Source organism: Scatophagus argus, chromosome 12 (genome assembly GCF_020382885.2).
Source record: "Scatophagus argus isolate fScaArg1 chromosome 12, fScaArg1.pri, whole genome shotgun sequence".
NCBI lineage: Eukaryota > Metazoa > Chordata > Actinopteri > Scatophagidae > Scatophagus > Scatophagus argus.
Genome location: NC_058504.1, coordinates 17,791,120 through 17,818,859, shown reverse-complemented (window position 1 = coordinate 17,818,859; position 27,740 = coordinate 17,791,120). Strand labels below are relative to the sequence as shown.

General features: G+C 43.5%; 1 protein-coding gene across 2 annotated transcripts in view; it reads right to left on the bottom strand.

The window, feature by feature from the left end:
* The window catches only part of tenm2a (teneurin transmembrane protein 2a), a 62,953-nt gene that overhangs the window by 22,267 nt on the left and 12,946 nt on the right, over window positions 1-27,740 (bottom strand). The window contains exons 3-10 of one of the 2 annotated variants that reach the window (XM_046405808.1): window positions 22,089-22,327; window positions 11,450-11,572; window positions 9,882-10,108; window positions 9,052-9,247; window positions 7,165-7,266; window positions 6,477-6,671; window positions 4,829-5,029; window positions 2,644-2,829 (exon numbers count right to left, since the gene is read on the bottom strand). In XM_046405808.1, coding sequence (XP_046261764.1) covers window positions 2,644-2,829; window positions 4,829-5,029; window positions 6,477-6,671; window positions 7,165-7,266; window positions 9,052-9,247; window positions 9,882-10,108; window positions 11,450-11,572; window positions 22,089-22,327 — 1,469 coding nt within the window. Of the gene's footprint in view, window positions 1-2,643; window positions 2,830-4,828; window positions 5,030-6,476; window positions 6,672-7,164; window positions 7,267-9,051; window positions 9,248-9,881; window positions 10,109-11,449; window positions 11,573-22,088; window positions 22,328-27,740 lie in introns of those variants that run through there. The other variant, XM_046405809.1, reaches the window with a different exon arrangement.

Here is a 27,740-nt window from a genome sequence, read left to right as displayed (position 1 = left end):
CGGCACAAGGCTCCTCTCTCTTTAATGCCAGCGCCCAGTCGATACCCCCTCATACTAACTAGAATAAAGTGGGATTTCAGAAACTATTAAGTCTACCCTCCCCACTAATGTAGTTGGACTCTGATGAAATACCCTTAAAAAGAAGAAGTAATTGCCTTGGGTTATGGGTCAGCCCACACATAGTTTTGTGTGGTGTGTGGTGTGTGGTGTGTGTGGGTGTTGGGGGGTATATGACTGGATAGAGAAAGATACTGTGTAAAACTCCAAGGAGGAAGTGAGAAAGACAGAGTGAGAGACAGACAGTGATAGAAAAAAGAGACAAAAAGGATGAGAACAAAGTGCATAAAAGAGACGGAGTCAAGACTTTGTGCTAAAAAAGTTCAAGCATTCTCTCCATTCCCCATGTCCCCCAGCTATACTTCCTCTAAAGGTCATGACGTAAAGGTCACAGGCATAAACCTAAGACCACTCCTTATAAATGAAGCAGATAACCCTGGACTATCGCAAATAAACCTCTGCTCATCTACCCCTCCAATTCTTCATAAGCTACCTTAGACATTACATTCATCGCTTTACCGCACATGTTCCTTGACTTGTCTCTCTGCGTCCCTTTGTCTTCTTCTGTCCTTTACTCACCCTCTCTTTCTTGCTCCCTCTTTAACACTGTGATTTACCTTTTTTTTTCTCTGGGCTGCCTCTTCATAAAACAATGAGAGCTATTCCATTAAGTGTAGAGGGTGAGAGGACAATCTCAACGGTGCTCCGGGGACCTGTACTGTCAGGCAATCAGTGCTGCTCCGGCAGAGGTTCAACTGCAGGGCTATCTATTAAGTATTCTTGCTGTGTGTGTGTGTGTGTGTGTGTGTGTGTGTGAGACAACTCACCCCAGACCTGCACTCTCTCTGTTTGTGCCAATGTCTTAACCTTAGTCATGATTCTGTTTATCTTTGCACGACCTGACTAAAATGTTTTTTTTTATAGTGAGGGGATGGGTTTGATGAAAAGATAGAAAATCTGGAATTAATACTTGATGCTCACTGAGTCACACAAGCACATTTGAACACACATGTGCATACAAAATAAATTTATTAGCCACTCTACCGTGGGTGCGACTGTTGCCACAAATACCCAAATGTAAACACACACAAACTCCAACAGCTCTGTGTTTTTTGACACCACATTAAAGCCTCGCATCAGTGGCCTATGAAATTCACCAATTACCTTAAAAGTTCTTTACGGCTTTCATTATTTTCTTCTCATGTGAAGCAGCTGTATTTACACAATACATGACTAGACTACCTGAGCAGAGTTATGTGTTTGTATTTCCACACTGGAAAAATGAGGAAGAACACATTCACACGCATGCACATTCACACATTCACAGCACAGCCCCTCAACACTGCTGGTACCACACTAGGCTCTACAGTACCCCACAACACATCGAGACTCAATGACAGCGAACCCCTGCTGCAGCACACTGCTGTAAATGGGAGTGTGTTACATGTAGGGAGTTATCATTGAGGCTGGCGCCCTAATCTACAGACAGGTAGCACCACAGAGTCTACAGAGCCAAGCCAGGCCAAAACCCACAAATGCAGCAGCTAGCTTCTACCACCACAGGCTAAGAAACAAAACACCAGAGTCAGATACGGTACCTGCTTTGTCAACCATGCTCCCATGGTCTGCAGTGGGAGAAAACGTGCAAAAGGTAAGAAATGGGGAGAGTATTTTTATATATATATATATATAAATGCAAGCAACATCATGCAGAGCTGAAATGAACAACAGCCAAGCTGAGGTAAGCTAACTCTGAGAGTGTCTGGTGCTAGTGAAGTGTACTTAGCGCCAAGCTGAGGCCTGACAACTCTTTTATCTTGGGCTGATGCTGCAGTCAAAGCTGCCCTACTTTCTGATGGGGGAAACAGCGAGATCATAAACTGTTATTCCCCTGTGCGTATGTATGCGTTGGCGTGCGTGCATGTGTATGTGCATATGTGCATTGCTGCCTGTGTGTTATCGGTGTTTGTTTGTGTGTGTATCAGATTGCAATCGCAGTGCTTGTGGTGACAGGAAGATGAGACTTTGTGTCTCAAAGCACTGTGGGTGAATCAAAGGATTCTGGCACTCATCCATCCAAAATGACAGTGATGTCAATATGAGACAGTGATTGACTGACATAAAAAGTCACACTCACACACACAGGCACAACTGGGAGCATGCACGCACACGTACACACACACAAACAACGTGAGAGAGATATTTTTTGATCACAGTGAGGTGAAGAGTTTTACCTTTGATCACATAACTTTAGTGTTTCAAAGACCACAGTAACTAAGACTCCTGGGGTCTCCACTTGAGAGGCAACCTAAAAACAGCTAAATCATGTTCTTTTGTAACCCCCCCCTTCCACCCGAAGTTTGCTCCCTTTCTCTCGGTTCGCCCACTTCTTACCTCAGCCCCCATCTTCAAATTCCCCAAAGTCTTCCTTTTGTCTCCCTTCTGTTTTCCATTTTCGTTTAACAAAGTGGAAAGGGGCTACCAGCTCAGTCTGACTGGGTGCTGGTATTTTTGTGCACTCCGACCTGTTGACATGCATCAAACACACACCTCTGCGCGCCTACACAAATTGACAGAGTTGCTTACCGATAGTGCAGTGCTCTCCGTTCCAGCCCTGATGACACTGGCACTTCCCGTCCTTGCAGGTTCCGTGTTTGATGCAGAGCGGATTGCACACACGCTGATCACAGCCTGCACCTGTCCAGCCTTCCTCACAGCGGCAAGCTCCGCCCATACACACTCCATGGGTCCCACAGTCAACTGAGCACACCTCTGGAGGAAGAGAGAAAGATCTGGGTCACCAGCATTATTTCTGGATTCAAAAGTTGATGTTTTACGCATGTTTGTATTTTGTTGCTTTCCATATGTCTGCTCGTAAGCTCTGCTTTGGTGACTTGCAGGTCAAGAAAAGAACAGATGAGTGTTTTAGACGTCATCATGTTAATACAGAGATTGGGGAATCTTTCCAATTTTGTGCTCCACAGAAGTGGAACAACACTGAATCTTAAACCAGAGTGTTTAAAAACTTTTACTTTTAAACTGGAGTTTAAAAGTGAAACCTCAGAAAATCCAAAAAAATCTGTACTACTTTTGATTGTGACATGAATAATAACGTCATACTATCCTGGCAAGTGCCCAAAGCTGCACAATCAAACAATCAGAAACAATCAAATCCGCATTACACTACAGACAATTCTCCATTGTACACCTTCATTGAAAACCATTGATTGCAGTATTGTGAGGACTGTGTTTACTTCCAGAGCCTCCATTACAGTCACTGTTAGTGAGGCTCAGATGTTGCAGGCAGCGATGATGCATGTGGTGAGATGTGAGAATCCTGTTAGTGTACTCAGGACCCGTGGGGTGCGGGGAATGTAGTATGTACAGATGTTTTGATGCACTCTTGCTGAGGGATCCTGCAGTGTGGAACAATGTTGTCTTTATTAAAGTTAAGCATTGCTACTCTCAAAACAAATGTCGGAGCTCTGTTTGTGATCCGGAGATGGGAAGAGTTGCGCAGTTGGTATGGCAGGGGTTGCTGTTTCTCTTACAGTACAAGCTTAACAGTTTTGTTTTATTGTCATAAAGGATCAGGGAAGTTGAGTGTTTTATTAAAAACGAAAGGCACTTAAGCATGAACTCAACTACTTTTTACAAGCAGTATCTCTCATCTTTTTTTACTTCAACGGGGGATACAGCTGGGAACTATAAGCCTCTCGCACAGGAAGTGACTCCAGGCGTCCTCCATTTTGCTCTTGTACCCCCATACAGACATTATTCCATCTTTGGTTATCTCTATGTGTCACTTTCCACAGTTCAAACACTCCTGCAACATTAATGTAGTCGTTAAGTTTAAGAAACATCTGGAATTGGCATTTAATTATCTCATTCATTATATTCATTGCCTCATTATCTCTCTGACACTAAAATCACCTCATTGGGCTCCCAGGAAAATTCAGAGTCAATTTCAAAATACTAATAATAATCTATAATAGTTTGGTTCCCCAGTGCATTTCTGACAGGCTTGCTGACTACAGTCCTATGAGACCTCTCGGCTCTTCCAACTATACTGCTCTGTTTAAAATTAAGTTGTGGTGAGGAAGCTTTTACTTTGGTCTTCTTCTTCTTCAGAACAGCCTCTGTCACAACAGTATTGTTTAAAATTACAATTAAAACCTTTTCTGTTTTTTAAGCTTTTAATTAGCTTCTCTGTGCGAGTGGGCAGGGTGTTTGTTGGTGCTGTTTGTGGGTGGGTATTTTTCATTTTTATTAAAATGTTCCTTGTTGCTCCTTTTTGTTGCAACTTTTATTATTTATTATATTCTTTTATACATGCTACATGTTACTTTTGTGTACAGCCCATTAAATTTACTGTATGAATAAAAGTGGCGTGTTTTGCCATCATTATGGTAAAAAGCTGTCATAACCACATTGTCACTGACCGTCTATTGAGAGCGATAATTTTATATTGCCTTGACAGTAAAAGACCTTTGCACATTTTGTTCTTATTTGCATCAATTCAGCTTATAACAGTTGCTGCATCCTATTTCTCAGCAAATTTTATTGCTTGTGTGCTTGTAGGATTCATGCAAACACAGTTTGAAAGCCAAAATAGTATGAAATAAAATGGGGAAACTAATTAGCCATGTATCCTAGGAGACCACAAATTATGGTGGGACAATGAGTAGCCAGTAGCCCTATTCTCCTAACTACGACAGGGTCCACCTTTATGCCACGCATGAAGATGAACCAGCCCTGCAGTCATGCTTACCCATGGAGCAGTCAGGTCCCATCCAGTTGGGGTCACAGCTGCACAGCCCGGTGTCTGGTATGAACGCCCCGTGGCCATGGCACTGGTCTGGGCACTGGGCCCTCGGCAGCTCACAGTGGAGGCCTCCCCAGCCTGGCTTACAGTGGCACTCCCCGTTCACACAGATGCCATTGTTGGAACATGTCGGATCCAGGCAATCCACTGCATTAAGTCAGAGGTACACCCATGTGAAAATAAAAATACAGAGAAAAATTGAATGAAAACCAACACAAGCTATAAAATGATATGTTAAAACTGAAACAAATCATATATTATTAAACCTTTTTAAAAGAAAGAGACAAGATGTATTTTCATTCTTTGTGTACATAGAAAGATAATGAAATAAAAGAAAAATATTACCAGACATATTACTAAGGCAATTAAAGCACACAATAGCTGATTCTATAATTAGGGTAGTGTAGCGAATGTGCTCCTGCCTGAAAGAGCAGCAAGCCACACTGGCTCATTATTCAGTGTGAGCGCTTGTGTATGCATTAGTGTGTATGTGTGTATGTGCTAATACATAGGGGAGAATGTGACACTGTCAGTCTGCCAGGTTGACAGGCAGCTCTGAGTCCAAGCGGTGAGTGAAAACCAATTTGACAAATTACCTCCTCCAGGCAAAGTGCCCACCCACCCCTCTTCTGGCCTTCTCTCACTGTTCAGCCCTAGTCACTCCCATTTTCCCTCCTTTTCTCTCCTCGTCCTTTTTGTTTGACACCTCTCTTATCCCTCCCCTCCTCCTCAGGCATCACTGACCCCCTCTACACCCCTTTACCCACACACACACACACACATGCATTCTTAAAAAGCATGTGCTTGCGCATAACGTCGGCGCTCCATTTCTGTTTGCCTGGCAGAAACGGCGGATCACAGTTATCGATTTTCATGTCGCTGGCACTCCAGGTAAATTGTTTGAGGGACTCTGCTGTGATGAATATCAGATTTGAGACCAGAGGAGAAGGGGAAAAAAACTGGATGAGAGGGAGATGGAGAGAAAAAAAATGAAGAGCAGGAGAAAATGCTGACCTTGTTCTCTGGCCCTCTGTCTTGACTTCTGCTGTCTATCACTCTACTCCTTTCTTCCCCCGTCTTTCTTTTCCTCTTTTCATCTTCACCCTTGGCACACAGTTGTCTCTGTTCTCCCTTCTTTCCCAATTCTCTCTTTCTTCATACATATTCACCTTTCACCACGACCCTGACTCCCCTCCATCTTTTATCCCTCTCTTTCTAGCTCTTGCTCTCTATCTTTGTGATGACAGAGAATGTGGAGGGCTGATCCTTCTTAACAAGGATCAATAGAAGCAATTTCATCCCTTAATAAAATCTCTGATGTGTTTAGCTGTGGTATCATACTTCATCTGTATATATGGAGGGAAAGGACACTCAGCGTAAAATATGCTATAATGAGCTATCTGAGTGGAGTTAGAAGAAATGTGTGTCTGTTTGTAGATGTGTGATATGTGTTTTTTGCTGTGCAAACATTAATGTTTCATTCAAAATCATCACTCTGACCCGTCACAACCCACAATTGCAGGGAAAAAAAGGAAAAGATGGCACAAATGAAACCATGCTACATCGTCACACCATTAACACTGACTCCTCTCACCCTCTGCACAGCTCTGCCCTTTGTAGCCGATGGAGCACACACAGTTGCCGTCGGTGCAGGTGCCGTGGCCGCTGCAAAGAGGGTCGATGCACTGCGTGATAGGTACATCACACTCGGGTCCCTTCCAGCCACTGTAACACACACAGGAGCCCTTATCGTATTGGCCGTTGCCACTGCACAGCACTGGGCACGCCGCTGGAGGAGGGGAGAGAGGGAAGAAAGGGGAGAGATTAAACCCTTTGCATGAAGAAAGGAAAAACAATTAGCAGGGTTTTTAGACATTCTCGAAGGACTGAAAACCCATGCTGCCCATCCACATACACGCACACACACACACACCTGCCTAAGCCCACCAACACTTCACAGTGCAGGAGAGTGAATTGAGTGGTGAAGGGGCTGGAGTGGCAATGGCATGAAGAGTAATTACAGGCAGAGGTAACTAAACTATTCATCAAAGCTGTCTATCCCAGGTGAGCGCAGAGCCAGGGAGACATTAGCTGGGGGGGCTGCCATTCATCATCAGTCATCTTGTCTCAGCTCCACCTAAGGCCATGCGCCATCTTACCGTTCCTGATCCTCTCTACTTGCTTGCATGGTGCTGAAATGTGCCTGCCTGCGAGTCTAATTAGACGGTGGAAAAGGTAGACTTTTAGGACATAAAAAACACATTTTGTAAGCAGCCCAATACCTTTGGAGCAGTCCATGCCATGGAATCCTGGGAAGCAATGGCACACACCAGAATTACACTCTCCGTTACCATGGCAATTGCGCGGGCACTCTTGCACTGAATCTGTAAAGACGACAAAGTGAGACAGAGAGAGGGGAGGGGTGAGAGAGTTTGATGGCAGGCATCAAAGCATTCGATTAAATCATTGGCACCATTCATTCTTTAGGATGCTACATATCGAGTAAAATCGCTTGGAGTCTTGCAGGCACACAGACATCAAAAGCAAAAGCCCTCCTCCAAGATCCCATGCATTCCTTTTCAGCGCATTTTTTCATAGAATGCATTTTGAATCAGCCAGTCCTTGAAATGTTATCCATTATCCATCGTTTCTTTGCACTCAGCTTTAACGTCAATATTCTCAAACTCTTCTGCTGCTCTTGCAACTCTCCTAATCCCCATATTCTGCCACGTTTCCCCTTTGCTTTGGTTGTTTACGCCTCACTCAGGCTGCACCAAGGTCATTAATACTTCAGCCACGTGTGGTTGCTTGGTGCAACTAGGTAAATCTTTGTTGGACCGTGTGTGATTCTGGCTGCGTGCATACATGATTTTAGTTCTCAGTCTACATTTTAGTGCCTCTTAACCCATTTACCAGAAGAGAAGAGTTGGGAAGAAACAGGGTCAATATTAATGATAAGGAGGCATTTTGGACTTGCACTTTCCCCTACCTCCTATCCTCATGCCTTTTCCAGCCTCCACTCATCTTACACAAAGTATTACTCCGCCTTTCCACACTGCCTCCCTCCGTAACACTTCCTCTTTTTCTGTCGGCAGCCTTTCTCCCCAGATCTCAGCCCTATTTCCCCCTCTTATCCTAATGCCACTCTCCCTTTCACTCTCCTCTTCAGCTCCTCCTCCTCCCGTCCTTCACTCCACTTCACTCCATTCTGGCTTTGCCCCCACCATTATGTCTTTCCTCCAGCTCCTCTTCTCCCTACACACTCTAATTCTGCCCTCGCTGCCTCTTCTCTCCAATACTCATACTGCTGAAAGCTCTGCTGCCAGATAGCTTTCACTCGGCCTGACTCTTTGTATCCATCCCCCTTGTTCTCACACTCATGCCTCCAACACAATTGAGATTATTTTGGGTCTTGTTTCGAGTCCTAAAAACACCCAATTTAGGGGACTTTGGTGGTATATTATTTGGATCCATCTATGTTGTCGTTTCATTTCCAGTTCAAGACAGTTGAGTTTATGATGCCTTTTGATTTTTATCCTCCTAACACATGTACTACAAGAAGTGATTCTACTTAAGTTGCATTTCTGTTTTAAATGTATACTACCAGTTTATCCCACTACATTAAACAAATCTTTCAACTTACTTGACAATGTTGCTCATAGTCGGTGTATAGCGTCATGAAGTCTTAATTCTTGAATATACTAAGGGAAAAAATCTGACCAAAATGCAACCGTGTCATTCTTCATAGGAATGTCTACTGATTTTACATCATCAAAATGTGATGTGCCTCAAGTGACGTCACTTGAGTCAGTAAGTCTGAAAATGAAAAAAAAAAAATCTGGGGGGCCAACATCAGAGAGAAAAAAGAAGACCTCTGTAGCCTGTTTCATATGCTAGAGGTTAGTGACTTGAGGCTATATTAGCCGAGTTGAATTGTGGGTAGTAGAGGCACCAGGTTTGACAAAGAAGAAGAATGACTTGCATATATTTTGTATGCAATCTATTGTGACAGTGTCATACTGTTGGAGTGCAAAGCTAAATTGCTGGGGTGCTCTGGGGTGATCAGGGTCACTGCAGCAAATACTTTTGTCTTACAACTCTCCCAAAAGCAGGTACATCATGTTATCTACCTCCTCCACCCACGACTACAAGTGCTGCCTCTGTCTCACCCATGATGTTTGTGCTGAAGGAAACTGTCTCTCTCTCACGACCATCGTTGTAGAAAGCCAGGTGCCATGCACCGGCGTCCAGGTACTGGACAAACACTGCCTCATTGAGGACGACAGTTTGGATACTCCTCCTCTCCCGTGGAGACTCCACCACACTCCACTTCTCCTTCCCGTCCAGGCGCTCCATATAGTCATACTGCAGGGGAAAGAAAGAGTGAGAGAGAGAGAGGTTTTAGTTTTTGAACGGATGTGAGAATGTGAGTATAAAATCTATGATTCAGCTATGAAGCACTAAGGCGGCAGACTTTGAAAAATGACCAGTAGTTGTATATGCTGGAAGATTAAAAGAAGGGAAAGGTAGGTGTGGCTGGAAGGAAAGCATAAAGAATGGAGCAGAGGGAACCTCGAGGGCTGTCATTCTCATTGGGCTTCTGGGAACATTGCACAAGTGTCATGGTCTTTCTCCTCTTATGTCTGGTCAGGCAATGAAATGGTTATGTGGATGCAATTACCCCATTCTACAAATCAAATCTGCTGTTAATTGAATAGTTTCTAATTAATAAGAGGCAGTAAAAGTTACATTACTGTGAAATTTAATTAAGTGTAAATCTTAAACTAAATGAGTTTTTTCAAGCAACTATTATAATGAATCACAAATGAATTTTAAGATTTCCCATGACAGAACAAAGTTTTTTTTATGCATTCTCCATTTTAGCCGATCAATATGAAGATAAACGTCCCCTAATGAATAGAAAGATAATTCTCTGATTGGTCCATTACCTTTAAGCTGCTGAAGATATAGACTCTACTCTACTTGAGCCAGATTTTACCTGTGCGTGTGAAGGAGGCAGGCCCTTGCGAATGTACACTCCAAACAGGGCATCCTTGCTGAGGGAGATGTTGAACTTGAGGAACTGTGGTAGGCTGAGGTGGAGCAGAGACCTCCAAAACACTCCTGGAGGGACTTCTTGGGTCACTCGCCTCCCGACGTCAATGCTGCCTGTGTCTATACTGCTGTTCCGTCCTGCCCACGGACCTGGAGTGAGGGGGAAAGAAACTGCATAATCTGTGATTACATGTTTCGATTGTCAGAGTCAATAGCTAATCATCACAATTTACTGAAAATAATTTGCTATAAAAATTCATGGCCGTTGAATAGCAGAGGACGAGCACCATTAGCTCTGCATACTGTGTGCCCACAGTTTATATTATAACGAGTGTTTTTACATATGATGGTGGGATGTAAAAATGATGCCTTTGTGTTAACGCCTGCAGGACTGTGGACTTTGTTGTCTTGGCTAAAATGAGAGCAAGCTGATAGAACTGCAGGGCACAGGCTTCCAAACAGATACGCTGACAGGCATACATGCAGAAACACACAGCATCCTGCAATCAGGTCAGTCATCTAACGGCAGAGAGCTGGGGCCCAGACAGAAAAAGACTGAGTGTCTGAGTGTGTGTGTACGTGTGCGAAATAGAGAGAAGAAATAAAAGTAACAATGAGAAGAACAACAGCAGCATCTGGCTTAGACGGCTGGGGAGCACAGCACAACAGTCCTCTCATTAATACAGAATACACACACAGTGCAGCAGCCCACACGTACCTATAGTACATGCTGAGTGTGTTACAGAGCCAGATCGAACCAGTGAGAGAAGAACAGATAGAGAACCGCATGGGGGCCTTGAAAGAGAGATGGTGAGGGTGGGGTGGTGGGGAGCGCAGTTGGTGTTTTTACCTCGCTGCTGACTGAGACGATAAACCTCACTCGGCACATCTCATCGGAGTGGTTAAACAGCACGTACTGATAGCACAGCTAGTACGGCGTCATGAATTATGAAAATATTTTAGCTGTTGTGTTTGGGACTGTCTAAGCACGTTACACAAAGCAAAAAGAGCTTTTAAAGGCCTTAAAGGATAATAGTGTTTTCATCAAATGTGTTAGTCTCTCCTTCAGTACTTTCTGACTTTTACTGCCTGTCCGTGACACCTAGCCTCATGTCTGTTTGTTCCTACAGTTTTATTTTAGGAGTAAATACAGAACTTTAGGGGGACTATTTGCAGTTGCAGATTAATGCACGTTTCACATACTATGAATATTCAGTCTGCATGTGGTATTGAGGGAAGATAAACCGCACTGCCCATGTTCATCATAAAAGTGCAGCTCACTGATGTTTTTTTTTTTATTTTGTTTGGACAATAATGGTGTTCTAAGGCCCAGAGAGGAAAAAACTATGCTGCTTTCGGTCTTTTTATGGGATTTGTTGAGAATAAGAAAGAAATGTGAATATCGCCAGGCTTATCCTTTCAAGAATTGTTTTTCCAGACCCGACTTTCGCGTTGTGACTCTACATGAGTAGTGTGGATTTTCATGTGGGGGTTCTGTGCCGTAGTTCTTACCTCTGCCTCCAGAGGGCAGTGTGGCCACATCACTGTTGACAGGCAAGCCGGCTCCCAGTCCGTTGTTTAACACAGGGCCGTCGGACGGCTTCAGCTGCCATGTCAAACCCAGCAAGTTGATCGCTGTACACAAAGGGACAGAAGGAGAAAAAAATGGTAGGTGGGATGGAGGAAAAGAATGTGTGTTCACTGACTTGAATTGCCACACTTGAAAGCTCATCAAGGCAAAGAAATACAGGAGGCCAATGCTCTATGTCTAATCTGCCATTTTTTCAGCTGCCCGTGCAGAGCTTTTAGAGAAAGCTGCTTTTGTACTTGTGTTAGTGCATATCAATCAAAAAGAGTGTTCACAAAGTGGCAGGTAACCTAAACCACAAAAACTGAGGCAGGTGTTACAAAACAGACAATTAAAAACCATAAAGGACCTTCTTTCATTCCTATCTTTACCTCAACCTCTCACAATCTTTTCTCAACCTGACAGCATCTCGTGTTTTTATTTGGAAGCCTTTACACCATCTCACAGAGAACAAGTGACAGATTGGTCTCTGAAGAGATTGCTTCATGACTCCTTTCCCATCTCCTCTTCTTTTGTCCTCTGTTGTGTTAGGGTGTGCTGGTGGTATAAGACTGAGTGTGTTCAGTCTTCACGTTGTCAGCTTTTTACTCCCCCTGTTTCTTTTCCCTCCTTAGCCTGCTGCCATACGTCTCCAAAGAGAGAGTAAGAAAAAAAAACAGGAGGAAAAAAATAGCCCCTTCTTTTACTATACAGGAAAAAAAAAGTTTTCAGTCATTTTTTATGTTTGGGTGACAGCCATGCTTTTGAGTGCTGTAAACGATTATTTTAATCTCTGCTGCTCTTTTCAACAATCTTCTGAATAGGAAAAACATGTCAAAGTGATAGAAAAGACATGATGCACCTGCAGCGCTGTACACATACATGAATACAGTAACGTGAGCATTCAGGATGCACATGGCATGGATGCATGATTGATGTATTATGTAGGTGTTGCATGCCTTTCAGGATTGGCCTTGTTCCCGCCACATGAGCATTATAACACCTGCATCAGAAGCCTGGGAATCAGTTTTCCTCTCGTCAAATTCTGTCTCCACTTGCCCAGGGATTACACACACAGGGATCGCAAGCGTAAAAGTTGCAAGACAATGAGATGCGGCTTTAGGAATTGCTGCCGGGGCAGACTCATTCTCACCTCCGATGTCCCAAGCCTGGCTCCCTGTTTCTGTTTCTTTGTTTATTCCTTTTTCTGTTTTCTTCTCTTTCCCTATTTCTTCCCTCCCTCGCTCCTGGTCAAAGGAAAGCGCTGACACCTCGGCTGCTGCCCGGCCTCCACTGTCAGCTCTTTTTTATTTTTCAAGAGGGTGTGTATAGAGAACAAGAGAGACAGCATGAGCGGGAGAGAACGCAGAGGAACTACAGAGTCCCTCCTCCCCCGTCTCTCTTTTCTATTACATCCACCTCTTGCCCTCTCCTCTCTCATCGCGCTGACCTTCATTCCTCTCTCTCTTTTCCTTTCAATTCTCCCCCTTTTTTTTCCTCTTTTCTTCTTATCTCTGCCTGTCCTTCCTTGTAGATAACGCAGACATGCATCCGTGCACACACGCAAGCGCACGCACACGCAAAGATGGTATCACAGGGAGCAGTCGATGGAAAGATTACCTATTGAATCAGCAAGCGACAGTAAGCAATAGTGAGTCTATTGTGACAGTGCTCTCAATCTAGGTCATCCCCAAGAACACATCAGGCAGCCCTATAGTTATCTTATTGTGTATGTGTGTTCATTGTGCGTGGGTCAGCACATGTGTGCGGTTTTCCCAAATGATTTTTTTTTTTTTATCTTTCTTTCCTCTTTCTGTTTTTTTTTTCTTACTGTGGGTGGCTGTGAAAAGTTGACCAATAGATGGCAGTCTTACTCCTCAGCAACACGAGCACAAAAGCTAATACTCCATCAACAGGTTTCTTTGCAGCACCAGAGCAGGAGAGGCAGAGAGAGAGAGAGAAAGAACGGCAGAGACAAAGAGAGACACTTGTTATCATTCTCTTTACAAGTACCATCCCTCATTGTAACAACACTTCTAACTTTCTTAGGGTGTAATTTTAGCCAAAATGAAACTTCTGAAATTGATGCATTTAGCTTTGTGTTGCTACAATTTTAAGCATTTTCTTTTCGGATCATAATTGCCGTAATTACTGTTTTCAAGCTGCATTGGAAGGCTTTATTAAATGCCATGCCAATAAAGCTGGTCTAAATTGAATGCGACTGACAGACACGGAGAACAAGAGAGACAGTCTGACTTGGGCCGCGTTCCTTCTTAATCTCTGCCTTCTCACTCATTTGAACAGACACAAGCACAAAACTCACATGTACAAACGCATGGAAGGATCACAGAGAAACAGGTTCAACAAGCAAACGAGCTGGATTAAAAATAGATCAGATGCTTCATGATGTTTTTATGTAATCTCAATGCATAATTCAAAGAGGCAAAGTGTTGCCTGTATCATCTGCAAAAGACAGCATCTGACACAGCAGCAGCACACGTGATCCTGTGACAAGAAAGAAAAAAAAAGGGAGGGGGAACTGATGGCCAGAGGGATGAGGAAGATGAAAACGAGGAGGTGGTGGCCAGTCTTGGAGCAGGGTCCAACGGTCAGAAACTCTTGGAGAAATCATGCTGAATCCCAGCAGAGAGGGGAGAGGAACAGAAAAAATATTGGAGGACAGTGAGAACTGAGAGAATATTAAAGAACATATAAAATCCCCTGAGGATAGAAAAAGAGCAGAAAAAAATAGGCCACAGATGATGCTGCAGAGAAGAGAGAAAGAAATGAACAAGGGACCTTGGATGAAATAAGGAAAAGAGAAGAAGATGGCAAATGGAGAGGAAAGATTTAAGGTATGAGTGGTCCTGTATTCATTGACTGGCTGGGTAAGAAAAGATGGTCGTGATTCTTCTTCTGACAGTAAGTGGTTCACAACACAGGCAATCAGACAGAAATACAATGCTCGTGCATAAGGCTACGTGTGTTTGAAGATTTATTTATATGTCTCTGAGTAAAAGGGGGTGAATGGATTTCTGCATGAGGAGAAAAAAGGCGGTAGTTGACATGCAGAAAGGTGACTTTGTGGCAGACTGTGCACAGAGTGTCCCCTCACTGGAAAATATTGTATCATCATCATTCTGTTCTCTGGAACATATTCAAACTGTTCAGCATCCCCCCTTTTCCTCCTCTGTGTTCATTTGTCTTTTGCCCTTTTCTGCCTCACTTCAACCATATCGTCGCCTATTTAAATGGAAGCATCTCCCATTGAACCAATTGCACTGTTCCTAATTGCACCAGAGAGGCAGAGGATGGCCTCCTGCATGTTTTTCTATGTAATTTCTTGCAATGCAGCTAAAATTACACAAAGAGCACCCCCTACACACACACACGGGCAGGCAACACACTTTTCTTTGCCATCTCCCCTGGCCATCCTGATAAATGCATATTAACTGTTCTAATTCACCACTAAATTAACAACTCTGACCTCAATTAGGGCGGTAATTGTAGCCAGCCCCCCGTCCATGGCCCAGCTGCTAATTGGTTTAGGAAGCCTTTTCCCTGCCTTTCTACCTTTCGCCCACCCCATCTCCAAGGCCACCATTTAGTGAGCTGGTAGACATTTTGTTGTCTAGAACAAATGGTCATCTGAGAAAACACAACTTCTACGTAACCTTCTATCCATCTCTGCAGCACAGAGGTGCAGTGCCACTACTGGAGACTAGGAAAGAGCCAAGAGCGGTGTGCTGCCTCGGGTTCTCAATATTCAGGCCATTGGATTTTATTTTTTAGAATTTACCACAAAATATACACTTATGTAATCTATAAATAGAGTAGTCTTCTCTCTCAGCTAAGTTCTGAGGGCACTGCTTGCTGAGATCATTTAGACTCAGAGACAGAGCGACGGGGGCGGCAGTTGGCTGCTGCCCTTGGGGGTCATAGACACTGAGAGAGACAATTTGTCTGCTTCTCAGTGTGTGTGTGTGTCTGCATGCTTAAAATTGCATGGTATTAACAACAACTGCACAAACGTGCACGTACTGCAACCCCCGACGGGACCTCCTCACCCAGCTGATGCAACTGAACTGTAATTGACTGCAACACAAAAGGTTATGTGAGTTGCTTGCAGCTCCCACCTGCAAAATAGTGTCTAGGGGAGAGAAAACGGCAACTCACTCAATCACACAGCAGAAATGGTTTTCTTATTGCCGCTGAAATATTGAGACGGCCCGACGCAGATGCGGCCGTGCGTGTGTGCATGCATGCGTGCGTGCATGTGTGTGATGGGCTAAATGAAAAGAGATGTGAATCTGAGTGATGTCCTCCTTTCTGAATCCTCATTTCCTCTTCAGATATCTCTACCCTGACCCCCTCCCCCACACACATCCCCTCCTTCCCTCTGCCTGTTCTTCTCCACATCAACCCACTCTGCCTCGTCTCATCCCTTCCTACCTCGGTCCTTTCCCTCTCATCGATCTGTATTAGAAACAGGATATGAGGGACTATGCTATCTTATCACAGATCAGAGAGTGAGAGAGAATGAGTGAGGGAGAAAGGCAAAGAAAAAGTGCAGTGTGAAGGCCAAGAGAGGGAGAGCCTGAAAGAGAAAAGGGGATGTGGATTTCTTTCCCTTTGCCTTCCATCCATCTCCTGTTTTGAACACAGGACTAGTGAGGCTCCACGGGCCTAATTGGACTAACGATTGGGACCAGATAAGATCCGCGCTAATGAATAAATGAATGAGGAAATAAATGAATGAAATGAGCCCATGCACGCAACTGTAGGCTACACGAACACTCAGCAATGACGACATTGAGCCTGAAGTTTCAAAACAAAGAATATTTCTTCCAGAGCATGTACAGAAACTCCAGGTGCACTAGCAGAAAGTCAAAGAATGGACATTGATGTTATCACCACGTACTGTCTGAACAAGAGTGCACCGCGCTTTGTATCAACTGACCAACACAGATGACCCATTTATCCCTCTGGTGCAGATGGTATTGCACCTTGTGCCTGCTCCTGGCCATGCCCTGCCCTTTTCCTGGACTGGCAGCATGTGGTAAGATCCTAACCTTTATCGGTACGACAGGCCCTGCTGCTACAGACACACGCTCCATGTCTGATTCCTATGCCCAGGTCCCTGCATTCACCATATGCCCAACCGTACCTTCACCTCAGTACATATGCAAGCACACACACACACAACAAATGTATATGGACACACACACATGCTGGCATGAGCGACACATCCTGACCTCTAGCTGTTCCACCTTGGATCAGCAGAAGGGAAGCCACATGCAGAGTGAGAGGGGACTTTGGGGTCAAGGAGCTGGCTTTGGAAAGCAGCCACATTGAGAGACCTGCAGGTCCGACACAACTCAAGCAGGCAGTTCACATAGTCACAGACTCTGTTTTTGTTTCTTATTTCAGAAGAAAATCAGTGAATTTACCTGTTTTTTGATTATTAAAAAAACTTTTTTATGTTATGAAAAAGTTTATTTCTAATACTTAACAGCACTAACATAATTCGTGACTCCTTTGCATTTTATTCCTGTTTTTCTCTTCATTCTCTATTACCAGAAGCACAAGAAACATATTAACAGTGGCACGATAAAGCTCAGCACTCCTGAGCTGATGCCTAAGATAGAAACAAAGAGGAAAAAAAAAAAACATTTATGTCACAAAAGTGTCCAACTTTTCAGATTTTTGTTTATGCTTAGTTTCAGCTCTCAGAGTCTACAAACTACAAAAACTATTAAATGAAACAGTCCCAGAAGCTAAAATCACTCTTTGGTTGAACAACTGTAGTAGACCTCAATTCATGTTAGGGGGTGCTTGAGGTGATGGTGACAAGAACTCAGGGTAAAAATTCTTTTGAAAAGTCATGTGGCACATTAAAAAAATTGTCACAACATGATGTGATGCTTGTCTTATTTATTTGGAAGTTTGACTCCTCTTTTTGAAAGACTGCAGCTTTAGTATAACCATGTGTTGCATCACATTTGGTGCCTGACAAAGGCATCAAAAGTTGTGTCTCCAAATAAACTCTGTGCTGACAATGTGAAGGAATTCAACCTATTCTTTCATATTATTTCATTTGTCTATGCACCTATCCACCAGACGTGAACTGGATAATGCTCTGACAATTTCTTTGGTTGTGCAGCATCTCCCTTCAGTCCCAGTAATAACAAAAAATATGTAAAAATTTGAAGAAAATGCAAACCCTTTGATTAGAATACTACTAACACTATTTCAGCAGAGACAGTAAAAGTCATTAACATGTTATTATGTAAGGGGGCAGTGATATGAATGCACTGAAGTGAGACACTTATAACTGGGAAGAATGGCCAGTAAGCGATTGTGATCAGTCTGGAAGAGCGAGACAGCATTGATGGATGGAAAGTGGTCGACTTCGAGGCATGAAGGTCACACTCGATGACAGTGTGTGTGGGTCTGTTTAATCAACAGAGCTGAGAGTATGACTAAAAATACCTTGAGTCTGTGCATGCACGTGCACGTGTGCGCATGTATGTGTGTATGTGTGTGTGTGTGTGTGTGTGTGTGCGCGCGCAAGCTCTCATTCATCAGTGGTGACAACACCATGTGGAGTATGCTACTGTGCCCGACAAATTCAGCTATCACACACACACACACACATTCACACGAAACACCCCTGCAAAGGTGACACAAGTGCCTGCTAGCAAGTTTACTCATTGTAGTCAAGGGCACACCTGCATGTGTGTGCGTGTGTGTGTGCGTGTGTGTGTGTGTGTGTGTGACTGTGCATGTATGTGTGGGAAAGCAGTCCACCTGGACACAACTCGTCTGAAATGTCCTCGATCTTTCATCTATCAGACCAGCCCATCCTCTCCTTACTAACCACAACGTCTGTTTTTTTCTCTTTCTGTGGATTTGCTGTCCACCGAGGCTTACATCCTTCTTCATGTTTTATCCAGCCTAACTTCCTTTGTCATCAACCCTCCCCTTCTTGTCCTCCACAGCCTTTCTCTCTGTCCTCTCCTCTCTCTCTCTGTCACGCTCCCTCTGTTCTCTGCTCGCTGTGATCAATTAGAAGACATTAGTCCCACAGATATTCCAGGTGACAGAACCTCAGGAGGCCACGCTTTCCTTCATATCTCCTCCTTCTGCCTCCCTTCAGTTTCTCCTCTCCACACCTTGCTGTTGTGTCACTCCTACTTCTCCTCTCTGTCAGCTCCACTTTTTTTCTCAGCAAGTGCAAACAACAGACTTCGCTCTCTCCCAACTCCCAACCTCCACACCCCCCCGACCCCCACCCCAACTCCCACCCTCAATCTCGTGCTCCATGCTCCATCCCTTACAGAGCTGACAGTGACGCATCAGCTTTAGCGCTCCTCTCCTCCTGCTCTCCAGTCATCTATCCTCCTTTTCCTCTCCCCTTTACGTTCTGGCTACACACTGACAGTGACGCATCTCCCTTCTTCGCCTCTGCCCTCTCTGCTCCAACTCTATTCCACCCATTTCTTTTTCCCTCTCCCTTCGCCTTCCTCTATCTCACCCTCTCCAGGTTGCTGTTCACAATGACGGACCCGTCTTCCCTCCTGTATGCCAACCGTTCACCTGTATCCTAGCAACCACCTCTCCTTTGGCTCTGATGCTCCATGTGGAGCAAGCAAACAAGACGCCGGGGGAATGAAGAACAAGCACTCTCCTTTATCCTCCTCCCTCCATCCGTTCAGTCATTCCTTCACACGCAAAGAGGATGCCATACTCTGCTGGAGTTGGGAGTTAAAAGCTTTAACAGAAAACATGCTTGTCTATCCTCACATAAAAATAAACTCTCCCTAACTTATCCAAACGCACATTTAAGTATGTACAGAAATGCACAGACGCACAGCCAAATGTGTTTCATCCATGTTGGGAATCTAAATGTGTGCTTATCTCATCCCCATGGCTCCATTCTAACAGTAGGACATGGTGAATATGCTTCAAAGAGATACCGTCTATGGGATGAATAGACGTCTGTGCTCCTGAAGCATGCTGAGCCCTGCTGGTCTAAAAGGTTCTCAGTGTACACGCATACGTGTGTTCCTGGAAGATTGTTGAGTGGTTTTGAAGATATATTTATGGACGTGAGAAACAACAAAGAAAAAAATGTGTTTGAAGGCCGGCATGCCCTCAAAGCCTCGCAATCAGACTCGCACATTGTCACACATGAATCTCGTAGGTTGTTCTCAGGAAAGGAGTGCAAACACACACACACACACATACATGCACACACACTTGCAAGAAAAGAAAAGTGCTGTTCAGGCACATGTGTCCTGATGTAATTTATGAGTGGGCTCCTGGGCGGACGCCTCAGAGGGGTCCTGTTCACGCTGCATGGCTCTGGGTGCTCTGCACAATCCCCCCAGTGAGTACTGGGCTCTCACACACATTTATAGAACACACAAACCAGGTACTACAAAATCCTCCCCCTTATGAGCATTGAACTCTTCCGACTGAAACTCGCCGCACGATTAACGCTACAAAAAGCTAGGTAAACACAAGGGTTTCAGGCTTGGCAGCACTGCTACAGCTCTGTTCAGCACAGAGCAAACACCAGAGCAAAACATTTCCTCACAGCAACTGAAAAGAGGCCCTACAATTTGCAAAAGTAATAACGGCAACAAAGCATCGTTTCAGCCTTATTCAGTTTATCGAATTATAGCCAGTTGCACAATTAAGTTTGGTGCTTAGCACTGACGTTTGGCATACAATAAAACAGTAAATACAATATACATTACAATACAAGTACAAAGAAAGTGCAGCTTAAAAGGGAGACTTATTAGCAACTATTGGTCTCCACTCACTGAATTCTATTAAAAAATGCAATCTTATATGGTATATTCACACTGTGTTGGGATAGCATGATTACCAGTCTATTTTTTGTTTTAATACATCTAAAAATAACTAATCACTTAGTGTGGCTAACAAGCTAATGCTACCAATTATTAAGACAGACGGGCACTGTTGTTATCGTGTTGTATCTGGCAAGTACCCAGATGGCGCCCTAACACTGATGTCGTGGTAAAAAAAAAAAAGTGGATAAGGCAGCAATTATGTTCTCAGAGTAGACCAGCTTTTAATTTATTTTCTTAATTAGTTCCTTATTAACGCACGTCAGCTTAATATCATTAATAATTACATTTTCTGTGATGAAAACAAATATTTGTGTCATTAAAGCCCGAAGTGAACTGTATGCTGCTTATAAAACAAGATGAATAAACTGAGGTTTTGATTATTTCAATGCTACATTACATCCCTGCCCTCAAGTATCTATGGGGAGCTGCTGTGAACTTCCGCCTTCCCTCCTCTCCCCACTGCTGTTTTGGAGCGCCATATGTGGCTGTCCAGCGCAGTGTGACCGTGCAAAGCTCAGGAGAGGATGGATCTGTGTGTGTGCCCCAGGCGAGGGGCCTTGATGTTCTCTGGAGGACACACACACACACACACACACCCACACACACCACTCTCAAGGGCACTCGCGAGGGGATGCACAAAAGCATTCTCACACACACAAACATGAACACATGCACACAAGACAGCGCTCAGGACTTAGGATACATACGCAATTTGGAACTCGGAAAAATTCATATGTATATGTTAAATTACATTAATAATGTATGTACAGTCGAGAAGGGTTGGTCTTTCTGCTGACGCTGGTGTTGCCTAAGATCCCCTCCATCTGTTGACTCTGGTCTCTGGGGTAAGAGGCCAATCAAGGGCTCAGTGACACATCTGCCTGCTCACACAGACACACACACTCACATAAATGCACACACACACACACACACACATGACGCACAATTTGAAACATATATGCGTTTTCTGTCTCTTCTCTCTCTATTATATGTCTCACACACAGACACAAACGGACACACAGGACTGAATTGTCTTGTCCGCTGAATGAGGTCAAGATGGAATATAATCCATTCGCCCACACACTCGAGCAATGCTCTCTCCTTCTCCTTCACACAGATCCACCTGTAGCCATCAGTGTCTCATCCTGAGGTCCTCGATAAGTGCTCTCTTCTTTTTCTTCTGCCATTCTTTTAAGTATAACTATAGCGTTTTGGCTTCAGAGAACAACGTCCACTTGCCTGGTGGATGTGTTCAAAAAATGCCTGCTGCTACGGTTTATGTATATTCCTATATGTGTGTCTGGCTGTTTACTTATGCTTACTTATGATTGCCGGCCAGTGTTCCTGAGCCTGATTTGACAGGGCAGCATGAAGCTACAGTGACAAAGGTCATGCCCTGAGAAACTACTTTGTGTTTATAAAGGGGCCGTTAGCTTGAGACTTTTTTGTTGTGGTCTGGGATGAATAGACATAAGAGCAAAGTTCATGTATCGTGGCTCAGGGCAAAACAAACAAGGCTAACCAACCTGAAACTAAAGAGTGTGTGGCTATGCCTGTGTACATTCACTGGTAGCTCTGATTTACTTTTCCAATACTTAACTCACCATGTGTTATGTTTAATCCCTCATCAAAAGAGACCTCTAATTAAAACAATTTGTAATTAATCCTCCTCATGAATAATACTTGGTGCGCATTCACTTACCGATGAAGTAGGACAGTAAGATGGCCAGCAGGGCAGCAGCTGCGATGGCTGTTACCGCGGCACATTTCCAGCTGCAGTACTTGGACGGCTTCTTTAGCTTGAAGGCTGATCGAGAGAAGGTGTTTCTGGGTAGCAGACGAGGGGGTGGAGAATACACCGTTCCTGAGGTCAGAGGGTACCCGGGGGAGGAGCTACTGAAGAGAGGGGTGGTCCCTGATGACGTCTTGAACAAGAAGTGCCTTAAGAGACGAAACGGAAGTAAAAAGGTCATTCCACATGTACAAAAAGATGATGTAAATGTTCAGGATACTGGTGCTGAAATAAGAGGTCAAGGTAAAAAACACTGTAGTAGCTCTGTGGGAAGGTAAACACTGACTTTTGTCTATACACTATATAGACAAAAGTATTTGGATATACCTCTTTAATGTTGAATTCAGGTGTAGTATGGGGCTGTTTTTCAGGGGTTGGGTTGGGCCCCTTTCTTCCAGTGAAGGGAAATCTTAATGATTCAGCATACCAAGACATTTTGGACAATGTTATGCTTCCAACTCAGTTTGGGGAAGGCCCTTTTCTATTCCAGCCTGACTGTGTCCCAGTGCACAAATCAAGGTCCATAAAGACATGGTTGGATGAGTTTGGTGTGGAAGAACTTGATTGGCCCAAACAGAGCTCTGACCAAAACCGAGACAGAGATTGTGAGCCAGGCCTCTTCGTCCAACATCAGTGCCTGACCTCACAAATGCTCTACTGCATGGATGAGCAAAAAAGTTCCACACAAATGCTTCGAAACCTTATGAAAAGCCTTCCCAGAAGAGTGGAAGCTGTTACAGCTGCAACGGGGAGACCAATTCCATATTAATGTCTGTTGTAATGTCTAGAAAGTGATGTCATTAAAGTCGCTGTTGGTGTAATGGTCAGGTGTCCCAATGCTTTTATCCATGTAGTGTATGTGCAAGCATGTGTGCAATTTCTCTTTCCAATGAACCCTTCCTGACAAATTCTTCTTAAGGTCCTTGAACTGATAGTGTCTTGTTTTTTTTCTTTACTCCCACCTGCTCTTCTCTTTTTCTTTCATTGCTTCATCTCCCCTTACTCCACTAAAGATGTGCATCGTTACTGCTCTCAATGGTTGGAGAGGATCAGTGCTGTCCCTCAATCCTTTCCTCGTTGCCCCAATAAGGTCAGAAGATAATAGAGGGATATGAACCATCATGTTTTTGTTCACATTACTCATTAAACTCTGCTATCGCTGCACCTGCGCACCCAGCAAACCTCCTTTGCTGAACTCCGTCCCTTCTTCTTCGCATTGAGATTGAGCAAGATTTTTCATTTTTCTACATGCCAGTGCTACTCCACTCACGTCATCATTCATTCCTAAGCAGATTTCCCGCCCTTTTTCCTTCCAGACTCCTTTTTTGGTTTGACCTTTAAGGAGTGTCAATGCCATTGTAAGAAAATGAAAGACTGCACTTGAAGAAACTTTTCAAAGACTACGTCAGAAAAACTTGTATGACACCTTTGTGACATCTTTTGCAACACAGTCATAGCATGTTGTGAGGAGCTGCCCTTATTCAGACACCAGGTGGTATGACAGAAGAAAGCCCTCAGGTGAGTGTGGCGGATCAGAGGAGGCGAGGTCATTTGACTGAGGAGAGGGAGTTTTCGTCTCTCTGCTTTTGTGAAACTTGTTCATGTGTTTGTGAGTGTGCGTTTGCAGGTGTGCATGCTCTTCTATCTTTGTTAGTGTCGGACCTTGGGAGTGAAGACCTTTCTGAAAGAGAGGGCATTTTGTCTGGCCTCCAATTCTACATAATGCTGTTGAAGGATGGGGCCTCTTTGATGTTGTGAATGTTTTAAAGGTTAAACACTAATTCTTGTTTATTACAATTTGGATCTTATCTTAGTTTTTTTTTCTATAAATAAGTTGTAAACAAGTCAATAAACTGGCAGCATTGTCTGGAGGAAAAACCCAAAATACTGATAATAGACTCATTGCACAGGCATTGCACTGTGCACAACTACAATATGTCAAAACAACACTGAATTATGAAGCAGCATTGTTAGGATCAACTTTACTTCTAGCCATTCTTCAATGACACATAGCTAATGATATACATTGCAAATTGTTAAATGATTTTTAAAGATGTAATTTAATCTTGGATACAAACATTTTGTTCCTACATGCTGACATTGTTGGGGGCTCATTAATTTTAAGGTAATTATGTACTGCTAGTTCTTAGCTAACATTAAACTTTGGTTAGCTAAAGCCCATTAGAGCTAGCCTTAAATGACTCTTTTATTGCAGCCTCAAATGTTGACCGACATTGAAAATTTTTATGTCTCTGTTATTCCTAAGCCTCATTATCCATTTCGCAGAGTCCTTTTTTATTTGATTGTGAAACTCTACTGCTACATCCACACTGCTACAGACACCCTTTACCACCTGTTACACAACATCATATGCTGATATGGAACGGATTCAGAGTCTACCTGTTGTCAAGAAAAAGTTGCTATACACTTTCTTCTAACATAATTTCTAGTCTCTTAGCTTGGGGAGTGCATCAATTTAAATAAAAAGACTGAAGATGTATTTACAAGGCTTGCATTTGTCAAGTGGAGTTAAAAGATCCATGACTCAAATCTGCCTCAGGTCGACTCTGACTCTAATTCAGATAGAGTCCTCAGAAAGTACAAATATTTGTGTGTGCCCAAATGTATGTCTGAGCGTTGTTCTCTCCACTGTAACTCACTGTCTCTTTTATTCATTGTGGGCTAGAAGGACCAGTAACAACCCACAGCTATTGAAGGACCTGATGATTACCATTTAAAATAGCGCCTAACTGCACTTTGCTGGGCGATCTCCTATCCTTTTGATGTCTTTAATAACTGCTGTTTCATAACAGTGTGTCTGTGCATGTGTCTGATTGTCTATAAACAGCTGGTGAAAACAGGTGAAGTGCTCAGAGCATGAAAATTTGGTTTGGGAGCACTGTTCCACTCTGTATCAATTATTCAGACGGTCTGTTCCTCTCTTACTCTCTCATCATCTCATGCCACTGATTGTTGGATTTGTTATCCTGCTGGATTCTTGTCTTTTTTCCTCTTCAACCTTTTCTCTCCTTCCTCCTCCCCCTTTACCTGTCAGGTACACTGCATGAGACCAAGGAAAAAAGGAGAAAGAGAAGAATAGGGGGAGGAGAAAAACCCTCTAGAAAGATAGAGGCTGAAAGAGCGCAAGGAGATGGCACGCAAAGCAATGTGAGGTTATTGTCTAAAAATACCAGCCTCTCAGTGTCGCAGCCATCAATTTTAATACACATGCATAAGAACGCGCGCTGAATACACATATATATGCACAAAACATACACACTCCAAGGTCAACCAGCATGTGTCTTTGCTTCAACTCATTTTCACAGCCGTTGACGCACTGTGATGGCAGGGCCAGCGGTAATTAATTACAATGCCTCTAATGTGTGTGTGAATGCAAGGAGAGGGTTAGCTGGTAAATTACGTGCATTCCATTCGACACAACGTACACTATTTAATGTGAAGGTGTGAGTCTGAATGTGGGCACTGAGATCATTTCATTCCCTTGCTTTGTTGTTGTGTGCAGAAGCTCCACTGTGAGCTTGGTGTGGGATGGGAATATGTCTATAGGCCATACTAATTACGAGTAGAAATGGTAAGTGTCTAATGTGCTCTGGGGAGGTAATTGACATTGATTTATGTTGCAGAGGACTATGGAGGGGTTCTATCATAGCAGGCAGCCGGCAATCACAACTCTGTATCATTAGGCTGGGGTGTGTGTGTTTGCTTGCATGTGTGGCTGTGTATTTGTGTGTGAATATTGTGGGATTTTTGTCAGTGGTCCAGCATGGAAACGTCACACATAATTAGAGAGAGCTGACAGAGATCCCCCTTCCTCCTTCTTCTCCTGAGCTGCCAGTAACAGCAGCACCCCCCCCCACCCCACCCCTCAAGTCAAACCATTGCTATCTTGCTGTCATGGATGCTGTCTTACCCCTGCAACACACACTCATACACATGCAGAACAAGCAGGCACTTACTTACACACTGACACATTTGCACAGACTCAGACGTAGGCTCCCACCCACACACAAACAATAAAAAAATTATACGGGTTTTTCTCTCAGAAAATTGCCCCAAAAGTGAAAACATTTCATTTGCATCCTCTGGAGCAAAAACTGACATAAGAGAAGAAGGTGGCTGGAGATAGAAGGCTATAGATTAGAAGAAAGACAGAGAGGAGGGGAGGATGTGTTTTCACTGCATTTCAACCCTGCTCCCCATTGAGAGAAAAGAGGACCTGGACAATTAACCACAGAACAGAGAGCATGCTGGGTAATTAGCAAGAAGTCAAAGCTTGCATTCCCCTAGAGCGCTTGAACACATGCGCGTTCACAAGCACACGCACACACACTCTTTAGTTTCTCTGCTGTCACAAACATGTGGTTGCCTAGGATAGCACTCTGAGAATGATCATCAGAGGGAGAGAACAATTAACGGAGGTCCACTCGGTATGGAGGTGACTGAAAAGCAGTCAGATCTGAGAATGAAACAAAAGGTTCTGGGAGTGGAGGGTGCTCAAGGATGGCATCATGAGAATTGTTCCCTGCTACAGTTGAAGGAAACAACCACCAGATGGATGCAGTATAATGGTCATTCACTTGCTGAGTTGTTTTGAAGCAGGAAATGGGAAAATTCTGAAGCCAAGCAAAAAAAAATAAATAAAATAAAATAAACAAGAATCTAGTGTTCAGCTATACACGATTTTCTTTATCTTAAAGGAACAGTTCACCCAAGTGACAAACTCAAATTGGAATTGGGAAGTCAGAAAATAATCTTTTATATGTCATTTATTACAGAATATGATCCACTGCAGTTTTTCTGAATGAAGGCACCCCACTGGCTTAAATAAAGAATACCGCTGCTCAAGTCAGAGGAGTTTATTACATTTTTATGAAGCATAATGCCAGGCTTATTAAGCCACAGGAAAATGAGCAGTGCCAATACAGCACAAGGCAATGGCCTCATATTTAACTGAGGTGATTGTTTAAACTGTCGTCAAGTAGATTAGAGGTGTCAGGATCTGATTTGATTAAACCCAGCAAGTGATTGATCGATCGATCACATTGTATGCTCGCTTCACGGTAATTAATCAGAGCAGCATGTTTCAGTGTAGGCTGAAGTTAATCACCAGGTGGACACATGTTTTACCCAATACAATCTGCATTAAGCTGAAGTTATTTTAAAATTCATATGGTTGTGATGAGACTATGTGAGGAGGGTTTTTTTGTCATGTTTCTTGCATCTCTGTACCTCCTAAACATACTTGAAATTCAACCAAAGCTGTGTGAAAAGTGTCGAGGTATAGTTTTGCTTACTGACGGCACACACAAGCAGAGTTCCTTTGTTAAGAAACACTAAAATCAGGACTCCTTTTTTGACTGGTATTTTAAATAAGGTCAGACAGTGGGGTTTCATTTCCGTTTCTGGTTTACTCGTAAAGTTGTTACATGTAGCTCTTTAGGGTATATTTATTTATTTTATTTTGAACAGCATCCACGGGCTCAATTATCTAAGTTCCTTACAAATAAATACATTTATTTAAAAAAAACAACAACACACACC